The sequence below is a fragment of the Macaca thibetana genome, chromosome 1, assembly GCF_024542745.1.
Source record: "Macaca thibetana thibetana isolate TM-01 chromosome 1, ASM2454274v1, whole genome shotgun sequence".
NCBI lineage: Eukaryota > Metazoa > Chordata > Mammalia > Primates > Cercopithecidae > Macaca > Macaca thibetana.
Window position 1 is genome coordinate 10,110,801 of NC_065578.1, and position 14,299 is coordinate 10,125,099.

A 14,299-nucleotide genomic window follows, 5' to 3' on the forward strand; every position below is an offset into this window, starting at 1 on the left:
CATGCGGTCTAAGAAGCCGCGGAAACCCAGTGTCCAAGAGAGAGCCCTCCCGCTGGAATGAGGAGGCCGGGGTTTTGGCCCTCGTGCCACCATCCGCTAGTTATGACCTTGGGCGGGCCCTGAGCCTCAGTTTCTTCCTCTGTAAAATGGGAAAAACAATTATTTTCTCCCTGGAAGGGATGCTGCTGGGCACAATGAACAGATGGAGGTGGCAAGTACTTGGGCGGTGTATGAGAGTCAAGTGTTGGATTGTTATGGAGGCTGTGACATTCTCTAATTTAGGGAGTATCCCTCGCAGATTCTCTCATGCAGCACTTCTGAGCTTACACAGTGGGGCATCAGAACCCCCTGGATGACTTCAGTCCCGCAGACTGCCGAGCCCCACCCCTGAATTCCGGCTCTGTAGGTCTGGAGTGGGGCCTGATAATTTGCATTTCTCTAACAAGCATGAGATCGGGGTGTGGGGGTGGGAAGGACTGCTGTTCCGGGGATGCTACTTTGAGAACCACTGTTCTGAGGGCTTTTCGATCTGGGATGTGGAACAGCTCAGCCTGATTGTTGGGAAAGGAACTGGGAGCAGGTGGGAGGTCATCTGTGGAGCAGGTGACAGGTGGGCTCTGGCTGCCTGCATGGGAATGAACTTCTGTCCATATCGTCCCATCTTGTCCTCCCACCTGGTTTGGCTTAATGTCTCTGGCAGCCCCCAGACAACAGACCTGTGAGCAGCAGAGGTGTTGGGCTGTGGGCCGGGGCTGGGCTAGGCTGGAGATAATGGACCCTCAGAAGAAAGAGGTTCTCCCCTGGCTGCATGAGAGACTCTGAACGTCCTATCTGCATGGGATGGCCCAGGTGTCCTCCTGGATCAGAGGTTGCTGGGCCATTCACTCTGGTTTCCAAACAGCCCAACAGCAAAACTGAGGCTCAGAAGGTGAACTGACTAGCTCAAGGCCAAATGACTTGGGGGAACAGATCTGGTTTCCAGACCTCCAGAAGACACTTCCCAACCACACTGCCTCTCTGGTTACACAGTAATTGGGAGGATTACTAAATAGAAACTACAGTTCCAGCTTAAGTAATGTTCAAACACCCAACCGAAGGGCTGGACACAGTAGTTCACGCCTTCTAGCGCATTAGGAGGCTGAGGTGGGAGGAGCCCAGGAGCTGGAGACCAGCTTGGGCAGCAGAGCAAGACCTCGTGTCTACCAAAAAAAAAATTTTAAAGCTAGCCAGGTGTGGTGGAGCATGCCTGTACTCCCAGCTACTAGGGAGGCTGAGGTGGGAAAATCACATGAGCCCAGAAGGTCGAGGCTGCAGTGAGCTATGATTGCACCACTGCACTCCAGCCTGGGCAACAGAGCAGGATCTTACCTCAAAAACAAAAACAAATACTCAAGAGTATGTTGTGATGTAAAGTCTGCTGAGGGAAGCATTGAACATTTGGCGGCCAGGCGAGGTGGCTCATGCCTGGAATCCCAACATCTTAGGAGGCTGAGGTGGGCGGATCACCTGAGATCAGGAGTTCAAGACCAGCCTGGCCAACATGGCGAAAACCCATCTGTATTAACAATACAAAAGTTAGCCAGGTGTGGTGATGTGCGCCTGTAGTCCCACCTACTCAGGAGGCTGCGGCAGGAGAATCGCTTGAACCCAAGAAGTGGATTGCAGTGAGCCGAGATTGCGCCATGGCACTCCAGCCTGGGCAGCAGAGTGAGATTCCTTCTAAAAAACAAACAAAAAAACTAGGAATTCAGGACCTTCAACCAGGGAAAAACAATGAGCCTGGATGCTGAAGGGCGTGGAAAGGCTTTGTGCTCAAGAAGGAAAGCCCAAAAGAGAAATTGGACCAGCTCCAGCTGCTCCGTGTAGCAGGAGAAAAGGACAACAAATGCAGCATAGACTTTGGACCTCATGCAGAGTCGTGGGGGGTGGATAAAAGATGAGAATCCAAGCCGCTAAGGGCGGGGAACCACCGAGTGATGTCTAAGCACCTGGAACAGCCCAGGCTGTCAAAGATCTCCCGGCAGCTGCTGACCCCGAGGGAAAGAGCTGCTCCCTGCCAGAATTTCACTGATCACAGACGTGTCAGCCATAAACAAATGACTGCAAGACCTGGGAGGTCTCAACGGGAAAACCGGCAGAGGCAACACCCGTGCGTGTCCCAGGATCAGGCATGGGTGCCAGCCAGGTCTGCCCTGGTCACAGAAATGGGGTTGTCCCATCTGGAGGGAGAATGGGAACCTTCCCAAGAACCCCAAGCACTTTCTAATTAAGCACGACTGCCCGCTTTTGAGCGGGTGCAGAGCGAAGCTGGGGGAAGGAAGAGAAGTAAAGTGGTTTGTTCCAGCTGCACAGAGCGCTGAGCTGGGAAGAGTGCCCAGAACAGTTAATGCCCAGACCCTCTCAGCCTTGCAAATCGCCGCCCGCCTGGGGGGTGAAGAGCCATTTATGCCAGGTAAAGGCTGGTGATTTCATTAACTCCCTTCCCTCTGTCTTGTCTCCAAGGGCACAGGGTGGTTGTTAAACACAGGAGGACTTGGTAAAGGGTTAGCCCTGGTTTATAGGACTTTCTCGCACATGGGTGCCCCTGCTCTACCCTGTCCCAAAGCCGGGGGGCTCTACAGGGATAGAGAAGGGGCTGGGGTGGATGGAGGTGGATGGAGGTGGAGGGGAGGAGGCAAAGAGAGACAGAGACTGTTTCCTGGGAAACACACCACGGCCAGTGTTGAGATAAAAGATGCAAGGTGGGCGGATCACAAGGTCAGGAGTTTGAGACCAGCCTGGCCAACATAGTGAAGCCCCATCCGTACTGAAAATACAAGAATTAGCCAGGTGTGGTGGTGTGAGCCTGTAGTCCCAGCTACGCAGGAGGCAGGAGAATCAATTGAACCTGGGAGGCAGAGGTTGCAGTGAGCTGAGATCAAGGTACTGCACTCCAGCCTGGGCGACAGGGAGAGACTCTGTCTCGAAAATAAGTAAATTAATAATAATAACAATAAGATGCGTCATGTCTCCAATGTCACCAGGCAGCCACTTCCCCTGCGTCATCTGGACGCAGGTGTGGGAGTGGCACAAGCCCTCAAAGAGGAGATCCTTTGTGTCACCTTTCCTTTCAGTGGGGCTGCTGCTCTGCCCCTCTGACGCCCACTCTCCAGCCAGCCTTCTCAAGCATCTACTCAAGGCTACTGCTTTGCTCAAAGGCCCCTGTTGGACCAAAGGCCCCTGTTGGACAGCCCATGAAGGCCAAAATAAAATCCGGGCTCCTGACGGCGTCTGCAAACCTTGGAGGCCCATCCCCCCTGCACTCTTCTGCTCACACCACCAGCTTCCATGGCCTTCTCTCCGTCCTTCCAGCCGGCCTCAGGGCCCTTGCTCTTCTGTCCCTCTGCCTGGACGCCACCCCCAGCTCTTTCTGCGGTTGCCTCCTTACCTCCTCAGAGGGGTCGCCCGACCTTCCCACCCAAAGCAGCTGGAAACCCGAGTTGCCTGTTTGCTCCTCTTCAGAGCAGGAAGCATTGTCTGAAATTGTTTTGTGTCTATTATTGTTGTCCAAACCCCCTCTCACGCGCACTCTAGAACTTTCCTTCCCACACCGGGGATTTCGTTCAATTCACTGGAGCCTCTCCGGGGCCGGAACAGTGCCTGGCACCACCGAGGAGGCGCTCCATAAACCTTTGTGGAGTGGTAGAGTCCCAGACACACACTGTGAGAAGGCGACTGGGAGGCTAGGGCCCTCCCGCATGAGCCTATGGCATCGGTGCTGGGCTCTAACCACTGACCCCACCAGCCTTTGGAGATCATCGGCCTCCAGCCATGGGCTCCTGTGGGCCTCCTCCAGCTCAGGCCACCCAGCCCAGGGTCCAGGGTGGTGGCCAGAGACTCAGGCCTCCTCCCACTGGCTTTCCCTCTAGGTGTCAGGCTTCCCCAGGCATGGGGGCCGCCATCCCAGGGCAGCGGCTGCCCGCAGGGGAATCGCCTGGTAGGGCTGGTGGGGGCTGGCCTGGAAGTCACGGCTCCAATTCGAGAAGGGAAATCATCTGAGCTTTTAAAAAATTAAATGGAGTCAGTAATTTGATTTCAGAGAGAAGCTGAAAACCTCGTAATGGCAGGAGCAGCTCAATCTCGTGGTGAAAAGGAAAAGCCTTAAATGGGGCTATTAAGCTTTTGCCTGGGACGGATCTGCCCGGAGAGGGAGGAGGAGGGTGCGCAGAGGGGGGAGAAGTCTTCTTCGAGGTGGGGACCGTTTATCAGCCAAGACAACCCTGATTACTTATTTATTTATTTCTTGTTCCGGGCGGGCGTTGCCGACGGTCTCCTCTTCTTGGCTGCATTTCAAATCCCACTTCCAGTGATGGGTCGGCCTGGAGGTGGGCGTCTGGGGGGCCACCCTCCCAGGGAAGCACCGAGTGAGTGCTCTTCCGGCCAGAACACTGTCCCCAGCCACAGATGGGCATCGAAGCCAGGGAGCCTGGGGGCAACTGGGTCACTGAGGGTCAGCGGGACCGTCCTAGCCAGCAGGGTACCAGCTGCTGCCCTGGAATCCAGAGGAAAAGAGTGATGAGTAATGAAAACAAAGCAGTGACATCCCATTATCCTCCCCTGGAGTCCTTTAGAGACCTGGGGTCATGGCACCCCAAGGCCTGGGGAGGGGGTAAACACCAAGGGTTCGTATCACCATCACCAGCCACCCCCAGAGATGTCTGAACCATGGCTCAGGCCCGCCATGCTTTCCTGGGCCTGCAAGCATCCCCTCTGCCTGCGCTGGGAGGTAGATGGTGAAATGATCACCATAAGAACGGCTCTCGAGCTCTGGGCGTGCTGGGTGTCATGCTCTGTGAGGTGGATGGTGATGGTGTAAGATTGCCGCAAGAACGGCTCTTGAGTTCTGAGCGCACTGGGTGTCGTCCGGCTCCACGCCAAATGCTCTGTGTTCCTTTCCCACCCAACCCTCAGCGGCCGCATCGGAAGGAACTATTACCATCCCCATTTGACCCATCAGGAAACTGAGGCTCAGAGAGGTGAGTGCCTTGCCAAGGTCACACAGCCAAAGGACAGAGGAACTGGGACTTGAACCCTAGCTCCTGGCAGGCCTGGCTGCAGAGGCTGCGCCTTACCCTGATGCTTCCCCACCTCTGACAGCAGAGCAAGCCCAGAAATGCAGCTGGCAGGGCCAGGGAGAGATGGGGGGACACTGCCCTGCACTCAGCGCCTCTTCCCTCGGGGAGGTCCACGCAGGCAGATGGCCTGCCACTTCACCACTTCCTCTGGGTTCCATGGCAGCAGCTGGTACCTTGCTGGCTTGGATGGCCCTGGTGACTCTCAGTGACCCAGTGCCCCTGGACTCCCTGGCCTAGATGCCCAGCTGTGGCTGAGCACAGCGATGATCTGGGCTGGAAGAGCACTGGGGCTTCCCTGGAGAGACAACCCCCAGCCCCCACCTCCAGGCTGACCCATCGCTACCTCCCGCCCTTTGCACTCCACCTCCCCAGGGTGCACCCAGGACTCACAGTGGAGTCACCATGGAGACTCAGCGTGGGGCCTCTCAGGAAGCCCCTCCACACTGTCCTGAAGCTCAGGAGGCCTGTGGCTTTCAGCACTGGGGGCCAAGGTGGGCCCTGTCAGCTCCTGCTGGGGTGAGGCCCCCCGGCCAGCCGGGAAGGGGTGTTCAATCTCCACCAGGCTGGGTAGCGACCCTCCTGTGGGAGCCCACGGGCTCAGGGTTTGCGTGGACAGAGGACTGGATGCATGTGCAGCCCCTGATTCCTCCTGGCCCACAAAGCCAGGGGTACACTCCAGGTATAGGGCCTGGTCTGCCCCTCCTACAGATGAGGTTTTGGGTGTCAGAAGAGCTGCCGGGCGAATCAGTTCTGCTGGCAGAGGTTCCACAGGAAGAACCGCCAAGGGCGCTGCCGGCCTCACCCTGGGCGTCCCGGTGAGTTCGGGTCCTGAGGCCCCAGCACAGGCACTGGGGTCTGGCTGCCTCACGCTTGGGGTGGAGAATGTGGCATCCCTCCCCAGCAGGGTGGAGAGTCCCGGCCCCTCCATGTCCTCGCTTGGCTCTGAGGATGAAAAGTCCACGAGTCCCCTGGCCCCCTCCCTGGGGAAACCAGGCCCAGTCTGGCTCGGCCTCTCCACCTCTATTCCAGAGGATGTTTCCTGGGACTCTCGGGGAGAATGGTGAGAAACCAGTGCCTCTGCCGCCAGCCTGGCCCGCCAGGGCCTTGTCAGTGGCTGGAGCTCCTCGCTGGCTTGCCCAGGCTCCCCCAAGATGGGCTCAGGTGCAGCCATATCCCCCCTTGACAGCCCTCTCAGCAGGAGAGGACTTCCTGGAGACTGGGCGGGGTCCTGCTCAGGCCTCACAGTTCCTAGACCTTCAGTCAGGGTGACAGATGGTCCCGAGACCAGGAGCGATTCAGACTGTTCAGGCCTCAGGGCTGGCGGTGGAGGAGAGGAGGCGTCTGAGGACACAGGCAGGGTCAGAGTCGGGTGCACTGGCAAGACTGGACGTGGCCGCCAGGGACTAGCCTGGACACCCTCTACAGGCTCCGAGGGGAGCATGACTGGAGGCATGGGGTGTCCAGGGAACCCCACTTCCCCTGGGGGAGCCTGGAGACCTTGCTGAGCTTGCATCACTCTAGGGAAAATGGAGGCAGATGTCTGGCCTCTCCTCGCCGGTTTGGCTGTTTGCAGCAACGGTCCAAGCCCCTTCTTCATCAAGAGAGAAGTGGAGAGAGAAAAAGCATCAGCAACAAGAACACATGGGCTCCGGCTGCCCTGAGAATCTCAGCCCAAAGATGGGTTCGAGGAACCAGCTGCGGTGGCTCACGTCTATAATCCCAACACAATAGAAGGCCAACGCAGGTGGATCACTTGAGGCCAGGAGTTCCAGACCAGCCTGGCCAATATGGTAAAACCCCATCTCTACTAAAAATACAAAATTAGCCACGCGTGGTGGCGCGCGCCTGTAATCCCAGCTACTCAGGAAGCTGAGGCAGGAGGATCGCCTGAATCTGGGAGGTGAAGGCTGCAGTAAGCCAAGATGGTGCCACTGCACTCCAGCCTGGATGACAGAGCGAGACTCCATCTCAAAAAAAAAGAAGAGCTGGAGGAAGCTGTGACCTCTGGGTCTCCAGTCCTCTGGTGTGCCTCAGTTTCCCTCCCTCCATTTGTGTGCATAGCTGCTGACACCCCCGCTGCCTCCTTCGGCTGTGTCTCAGGGCACTGGGAGGTTGCTGTGATCCAGGCTGACAGATGAAGGGGGCTGCCCTTAGGTGGGAGCTCTTGGGGGCCCAGCTTTCTCTGGGAAATATTCTGAATTTGAGGAGGTGACACGGTTGGGGATCACAGTGGGGCTCTCTTTGGAAGAACGGTGGCGAGAGAGAAGGGCCTCAGGCCCAGCTAGGTCTACCGATACCTCATGGGGACCCGACTTTTTGGAGGAAACCGTGGGCAGAGGATGTAGCCATAGACTTGCCTTGGCCAGCGCATCAGAAGGCTGGTGAGGGAGGTCCCAAGAAAGCCATTCCTGGGCAGCTGGTCCTGCAGCCCACACCTGGGAGGAAGCGGCAGATGGCACGCTTGCTGGAGGGGTCTCTGGTCCTGGGGATGGCGGGGAGGGAGTGGCCCTCTGTGTAGCAGTTGAGGCAGGCGACTCTGTTCCTGAACCTTCCAGAGGGAAGACAGAGGTCAGCCTTCCTCCTAAGGAAGCAAAATCCTCCCCACGCCCTGCTGAAGGGACCGTGAGGGACCCTTTTCCACAGGTGGGGAATGGAAGCTTGGGGAGGTCAGATGCAAGCCCTGGGTTGGGAAATGTCCATTTGCTGAATTTCACAGTCCTCCCACCTGGAGTCCTTTTTGAGACTATGTGGACATCAAGATACCTTTTTTTTTTTTTTTTTTTTTTTTTGATTTGGAGTCTCACTCTGTGGCCCAGGCTGGAGTGCAGTGGTGCAGTCCCGGCTCACTGCAACCTCCACCTCCTGGGTTCAAGTGATTCTCTTGCCTCAGCCTCCCGAGTAGCTGGGATTACAGGTGTGCACCACCACGTCCAACTAATTTTTTTTGTATTTTTAGTAGAGATGGGGTTTCACCATGTTAGCCAGGCTGGTCTCAAACTCCTGACCTCAAATGATTCGCCCGCCTTGGCCTGTTAAAGTGCTGGGATTACAGGAGTAAGCCACCACGCCCGGCCCATTTTTTTAACTTAAATCACAGAAATTCAGATTTCTGCAAGGGGTACCTGGTCCTGACTCCCTATCGTAGCTTCAGTGCCACCAGCTGGTTTCATCTTTGAGCCATTTCCTATTTCGAGGTCAAATACATTGGCCCAACCTCAGAAACCACAGAGAACGGGAGAGTGCTCCCTGCCCGATCACCCTTCAGGTTAGACTCAGCCCAGGCAGCGTAGGCATTCCAGGCCGATCACGCTTTGTCAAGTGCGGGAGAGGAGGTACAGTGCAGGGTGTTTAGCAGGCCCCCTGGCCTCCACCCACCAGATGCCGGTAGGATCCCCCGAGTCACGACAAACAAAAATGTCTCCAGATGTTGCTAAGTGTCTCCTGAGAGGCAAAAATCGCCTGCAGTTGAGAACTACTGGGTTCGCACTTGCAAATTCTGGCCCAGGGGTTAAATACAGCTCTTGGACATGTTTGACTCAGCCTGCAGGGTGTTTGAACTGTTTTTTAAATTAACCAACAACATTTTAAAAGCAGGAGTTCTTATATAACCAGGTTCTCGTGGAAAACCAGATTTGGCTACACGGACCTGCTTCCCTGCAAGATAGGGTCAGCTCCAGCCAAGCAAGGCTGCTCTGCTTAGAGGGACCTGGTGGCTGCAGGTTCCCAGGAGTCTCCACCACTCCCTGTCACCTCCCACACTGAGCTTTGCTGCCTTATCCTTCCACGCTCAGGCCCTGGGTGTTCTTATCCTCCCCACTCTCCCACCGCTAACATTCCCTTCCCCACCCCTAGAGGCATTTCCATCCGTGAACCCAACTTCAAAATGTAAAAATAGGCCGGGCACAGTGGTTCACACCTGTAATCCCAGCACTTTGGGAGGCCAAGGCAGGAGGATCATTTGAGTCCAGGAGTTTAAGAACTGCCTGGGTAACACGCATGATCCCATCTCTATAAAAATATTTAAGGCCAGGCACAGTGGCTCATGCCTGTAACCCCAGCAGTTTGGCAGGCCAAGGCAGCCGGATCACCTGAGGTCAGGAGTTCAAGACCAGCCTGATCAATATGGTGAAATCTCGTCTCTACTAAAAATACAAAGATTAGCCAGGCGTGGTGGCAGGCACTTGTAATCCCAGCTACTCCGGAAGCTGAAGCAGGAGAATCACTTGAACCTGGGAGGCGGAGGTTGCAGTGAGCCAAGATTGTGTCATTGCACTGCAGCCTGGGCAACAAGAGACTCCGTCTCGGGAAAAAAAAAAAAATTTTTAAACTAGCTTGGTATGGTGTCTTGTATCTATAATCCCAGCTACTCAGAAGGCTGAGACAGGAGGATCCCTTGAACCCAGGAGCTCAGTGTTATAATGAGCTTTGATTGCACTATTGTACTCCAGCCTAGGCAATAGAACAAGACCCTGTCTCTTATAAAATATATATATATATACACACACACACACGCATATATATATATATGTGCGCACACACACATATGAAAACAGCTATATCTAAACCATCTCCTAGATTTCTCCAGACCACTTAAATAATTAGGATTTGTCCTATAGGTTCTAATTACTTTTGGAGTCAGGGAAAAGGAAGATTTTTTAAAAATCTCTAACCACGGGGAGTTTAGGCAATTCCAGCATATATTAATAGTCCAGCATATAGTTTGTAAATATGTGACACATTAGTCACAGAAAAATGTTATCTGTGTAAAACGTTTTTTTAAATTCCTGGTGAAAATTCAAGCCAACAAGCATTTATGAAGTGCTTACCAAGGGCAAGGCGGCAAGATAAGGCCCGTCAAGAATAAGAAGCCGAACAGGGCACAGCCCCTGATCTAAGGAATTCATACTAGACGGAGAGACAGGAGCGTGCACCAATAACTATAATAAGAATAGAAAGATCTCGAAGCTGCAGGGAAGCTGCAGGGGAGGTGCAGGGGAGGTGTGCTGGGAACCAGGGAGGGGAGACATTCATTCTAGTTGCTGATGTTAAATTAACAAAATGAGGAAGAGAACATTCTTTCCCCGTGTAAATCTTTCCAGAGAGGCCAAAAAAACTCTTCCTGAAATGTTTCTATTACTGTTGCTGATCTATTTTTATGCTGTATTCCGTATCTTCCTATCAAGGACCTGCCCTCTCATCAAAACCCAGGATAAAGATCATTTACTCTCTGACATCTCTCCTGAGTCCACCTGCCCTCATAATTCTCTGGGCATTTCTTTTTTGTTGTTTTTTGTTTGTTTGTTTTTGTTTCTGTTTTGAGATGAGTCTTGCTCTGTTGCCCAGGCTGGAATGCAGTGGCACAATCTCAGCTCACTGCAGCCTCCACCTCCCAGGTGCAAGCGATTCTCCTGCCTCAGCCTCCCAAGTAGCTGAGATTACAGATGTGCACCACCATGCCCAGCTAATTTTTGTATTTTTAGGAGAGACAGGGTTTTGCCATGTTGGCCAGGCTGGTCTCAAACTCCTGGCCTCAAGTGATCCTCCCACCTTTGCCTCCCAAAGTGCTGGGATTACAGGCGTGAGCCATTGCGTCCGGCCTTTCTCTGGGCATTTCTTATCTCCCCTTCCAGACTGAACGTTGCCTGAGAGCAAGAACCGAATCCAGCAGCCTCTGTTCCCACCTAAGCCTTGCATGGGGCCGCATACACCGCGACTGCTTAGTGAATATCTGTTGGATAAAGTTCTAGCCTTCCCTTTCCAAGATTAATGTCATCACTGCAGCAAACCGTTAAAATAAAAACAGCCGAAATGTGTAAAAATTTTCAAGAACCAGCAGCCTCTGTTCCCACCTAAGCCTTGCATGGGGCCGCATACACCGCGACTGCCTAGTGAATATCTGTTGGATAAAGTTCTAGCCCTCCCTTTCCAAGATTAATGTCATCACTGCAACAAACCGTTAAAATAAAAACAGGCGAAATGTGTAAAAATTTTCAAGAAACATTTCCATTTTTAGCAGACTGTCAGAACTCACCCCCCATCCCGCCTTTTTCTTTGTTTCTAATTCTGAATTTGGGGCTAGCTGTGGTAGGCAGTCCCCCTTTTAATCTTTAAATATAGTTCTGAACATAATTACATTTTTGTGCAGCACCAAAACATCATATCCTCGTGACAGGGCAAACTTGCACTATTAACATCTGAGTTAAATCTCCTTCGCGTCTGTCTTTGATTGAGGACAGTTAGGAAGTAAAAGATGAAAGTGATCGACATCATTTGTGAATTATGTGCATTTCCTTGTGCTGTATTTCAATGGGTTTTGCTCCTGGTGGTTTTGCATGTGTGAATACCAGGTTGTCCGTTAGCAGAGCTTTCTCCAAAAACCCCATCCCAGCATCCTGGCATAAAGACATACACCACATTTAAAAGAAGGTTCCTCTTGAGCTGAGAAACAAGTTGCATCGTGTCGTGCTCTTTGCCAAGGACACTGATCTGTCTACCAAGTGACCCGAGGAACTGGAAATAGCTCCTCTTGCTGTTTCAATCCTCAAAACAGGTACTGGTATGCCTATTTTCAAGATGGGAAAACTGAGGCTCAACATGGTTAGGTAACTCACTGAGGTTGTGCAGTTGGTTAGGAAAGGGATACACCCCCATCTGCCTCCCCTGTCCCCTCCCTGGCAGACTCCAGGGCCAGGAACCACAGGACCACTCAGTTCTCACGACACTGTTGTTCTCCTGCCAGTTCCAGCCAGTATGTCTGACGCCTCACTTACCTTGTCGGTGTGGGACCTGTGCGGTCCAGGGAGTGAAACGTTGTCACAGAAGAAAGAACCCCAGGGCCAAGGAAAGAGGGTTTGTGCAGTGTATACCTGTTACCAGCAGTCACACCCTCATGGTGCCTCACTCACCCACACACTGGAAGAAGCTCTCCACTGTCCAGAGGACTGGGGCAGCCATCTCAGCAAATTGCAGACGCAGGTCTACCCTATAGAAAGCTTGTGTTCCCGGGGTTCCTCCGACTTCTTGGCATCGCTGTGAGGCCACAAGAAATTAGTTTTACGTTGGCTGGGCACAGTGGCTCATGCCTGTAATCCTAGCACTTTGGGAGGCTGAGGCAGGCAGATCACGAGGTCGGGAGATTGAGACCATCTGGCTAACACAGTGAAACCCCGTCTCTACTAAAAATACAAAAAATTAGCTGGGCGTCGTGGTGGGTGCCTGTAGCCCCAGTTACTCGGGAGGCTGAAGCAGGAGAATCACTTGAATCCAGGAGGAGGAGGTTACAGTGAGCCGAGATCGCGCCACTGCACTCCAGCCTGGGCGACAGAGCGAGGCTCCATCGAAAGAGAGAGAGAGAAAGAAAGAAATTCATTGCACGTGGCAGGAGGCATCCCATGCCCTATGGTTGTCCCCTGATGGGGCTACCTTGGTTAGAGTATGGGCCTGAGAGGCATACATGGTGAAGTCCACTTTCAGCCAGCACCACAGATCTGCCCTCCATGTTTCTTTCTTTCTTTTTACTTTTATTTTTTGAGACAGGGTGTCACTCCCATTGCCTAGGCAGGAGTGCAATGGCACAATCATAGCTCATTGCAGCCTCAACCCACTAAGCTCAAGCAATGCTCCTACCTCATTTTTAAATTTTTTTGTAGCAACGGGGTATCACTATGTTTCCCAGGCCAGTTTTGAACTCCTGGACTCAAGTGACCCTCCCGCCTCGGCTTCCCAAAGCGCTGGGATTACAGGCATGAGCCACTGTGACCAGCCTACCCTTCATGTTTCTGACCACACATGGCATTGGTGACCGAAGGAGAAGGGCCTCAGGAAGAGAAGGGGCAAGACAGAGACGCCACCGGATATTCACCTGGACCTGGAGCACCCCGGCCGCCGGGATGCTGACCACCACAAAGTCCTTGTTCTCAGTCACCATAAAGATGTTGGACTGTTGGACTTGGAGGAATCTGAGGCTCAGGGTTTCCTCAATGTAGGAACCTCTTTTGACTAGACCCAGTCTCTGCTTGGGGATGTGAACGAAGACCTCCGACTCTGGCTGGAATGACACTGGAATGGGAAGGACACAGGACACAGAAAAAGACACTTTGCAGGCTCGTGGACAAATGAAGTGGTGGTGGGCCTTTGCCCGGGGCCACACCTGTGGCCAGCACAGCACACTTCCCCAGTCAGTGACAGCAAGTTACTTGGTGTCCCGGTATCACTGCCTGGGCTGAAACTTAGCTGCACGGATGAAGAAGAGAAGAAAAAAAGACCATCCCCAAACACCTGACAGACCTCGCCACTCTGGAAAGGCCCATCTGCATCCTGATGGAAGCAGATGCCATCAGGGAAGCTGCAGAAATGGCTCTACTGAGATCGTCTTTGGCTTCGGTGACCTAGCCCAGTGCCCCTTCCATTTCCAAAGCAGCTCTTCAGTAATACAGCTCCTAGGCCGGGCACGGTGGTTCACACCTGTAATCCCAGCACTTTGGGAGGCCAAGGTGGGTGGATTACCTGAGGTCAGGATTTCAAGACCAGCCTGGCCTACGTGGTGAAACCCCATCTCTACTAAAAACACAAAAAATGAGCCGGGCGTGCTGGTGGAAGCCTATAATCCCAGCTACTTGGGAGGCTGAGGCAGGAGAATCACTTGAACCCTGGAGATAGAGGTTGCAATGAGCCAAGATCATGCCACTGCACTCCCGCCTGGGCAACAAGAGCAAAACTCCACCCCCCAAAAAAAAGAAAGACATACAGCTCCTATCAGTTGTTTACACTTTAGCAAGAATTTCACTGTGTCAGGCTCTCGGCGGGACATTTTAAACCAGCTCTGCAGCTGCTAATGGAAGCATCTGCCTTTACATAAAGGGACTGGAAACATTGTGAACAGGGAAAGAGATGTTCGGGGGCTCATCACGGTCACCGCCAATGCCTGAAAATCCCCAGAGCCCTGATCCCGAAACTCAGTCCATGATAAAATTCTATACAAATGGAAAGTCTAAGCCACCTCTAATCTATCCACACAGGATGAAGCCTTTGATCCACCTAACGTTGCACACCGAGTTCTTTGAATTTAAATTCCCCGGAGGTAGGAAGTGGTCTTCCAGGTTCCAGACCTCTTTATATGACATAAGACCCAGGGCAGTGGTGTCACTCCAGGCTGAACAAAACAGTTATCACATACATGGCCTAGA

The 14,299-nt window shown here is 53.3% G+C and overlaps 1 protein-coding gene across 1 annotated transcript in view; it reads right to left on the reverse strand.

Annotated features, from left to right (window-relative positions):
- Nucleotides 1-4,258: 4,258 nt before the first annotated feature.
- C1H1orf127 (chromosome 1 C1orf127 homolog) overlaps nt 4,259-14,299 on the reverse strand; it is a 32,802-nt gene continuing 22,761 nt past the window's right edge. Inside the window, exons 8-12 of the mRNA XM_050789403.1 lie at nt 12,976-13,172; nt 12,020-12,143; nt 7,472-7,662; nt 5,505-6,705; nt 4,259-4,531 (exon numbers count right to left, since the gene is read on the reverse strand). Of these exons, the coding sequence (XP_050645360.1) occupies nt 5,512-6,705; nt 7,472-7,662; nt 12,020-12,143; nt 12,976-13,172 (1,706 nt within the window). The 3' untranslated portion in view covers nt 4,259-4,531; nt 5,505-5,511. The remainder of the gene's footprint in view (nt 4,532-5,504; nt 6,706-7,471; nt 7,663-12,019; nt 12,144-12,975; nt 13,173-14,299) is intronic.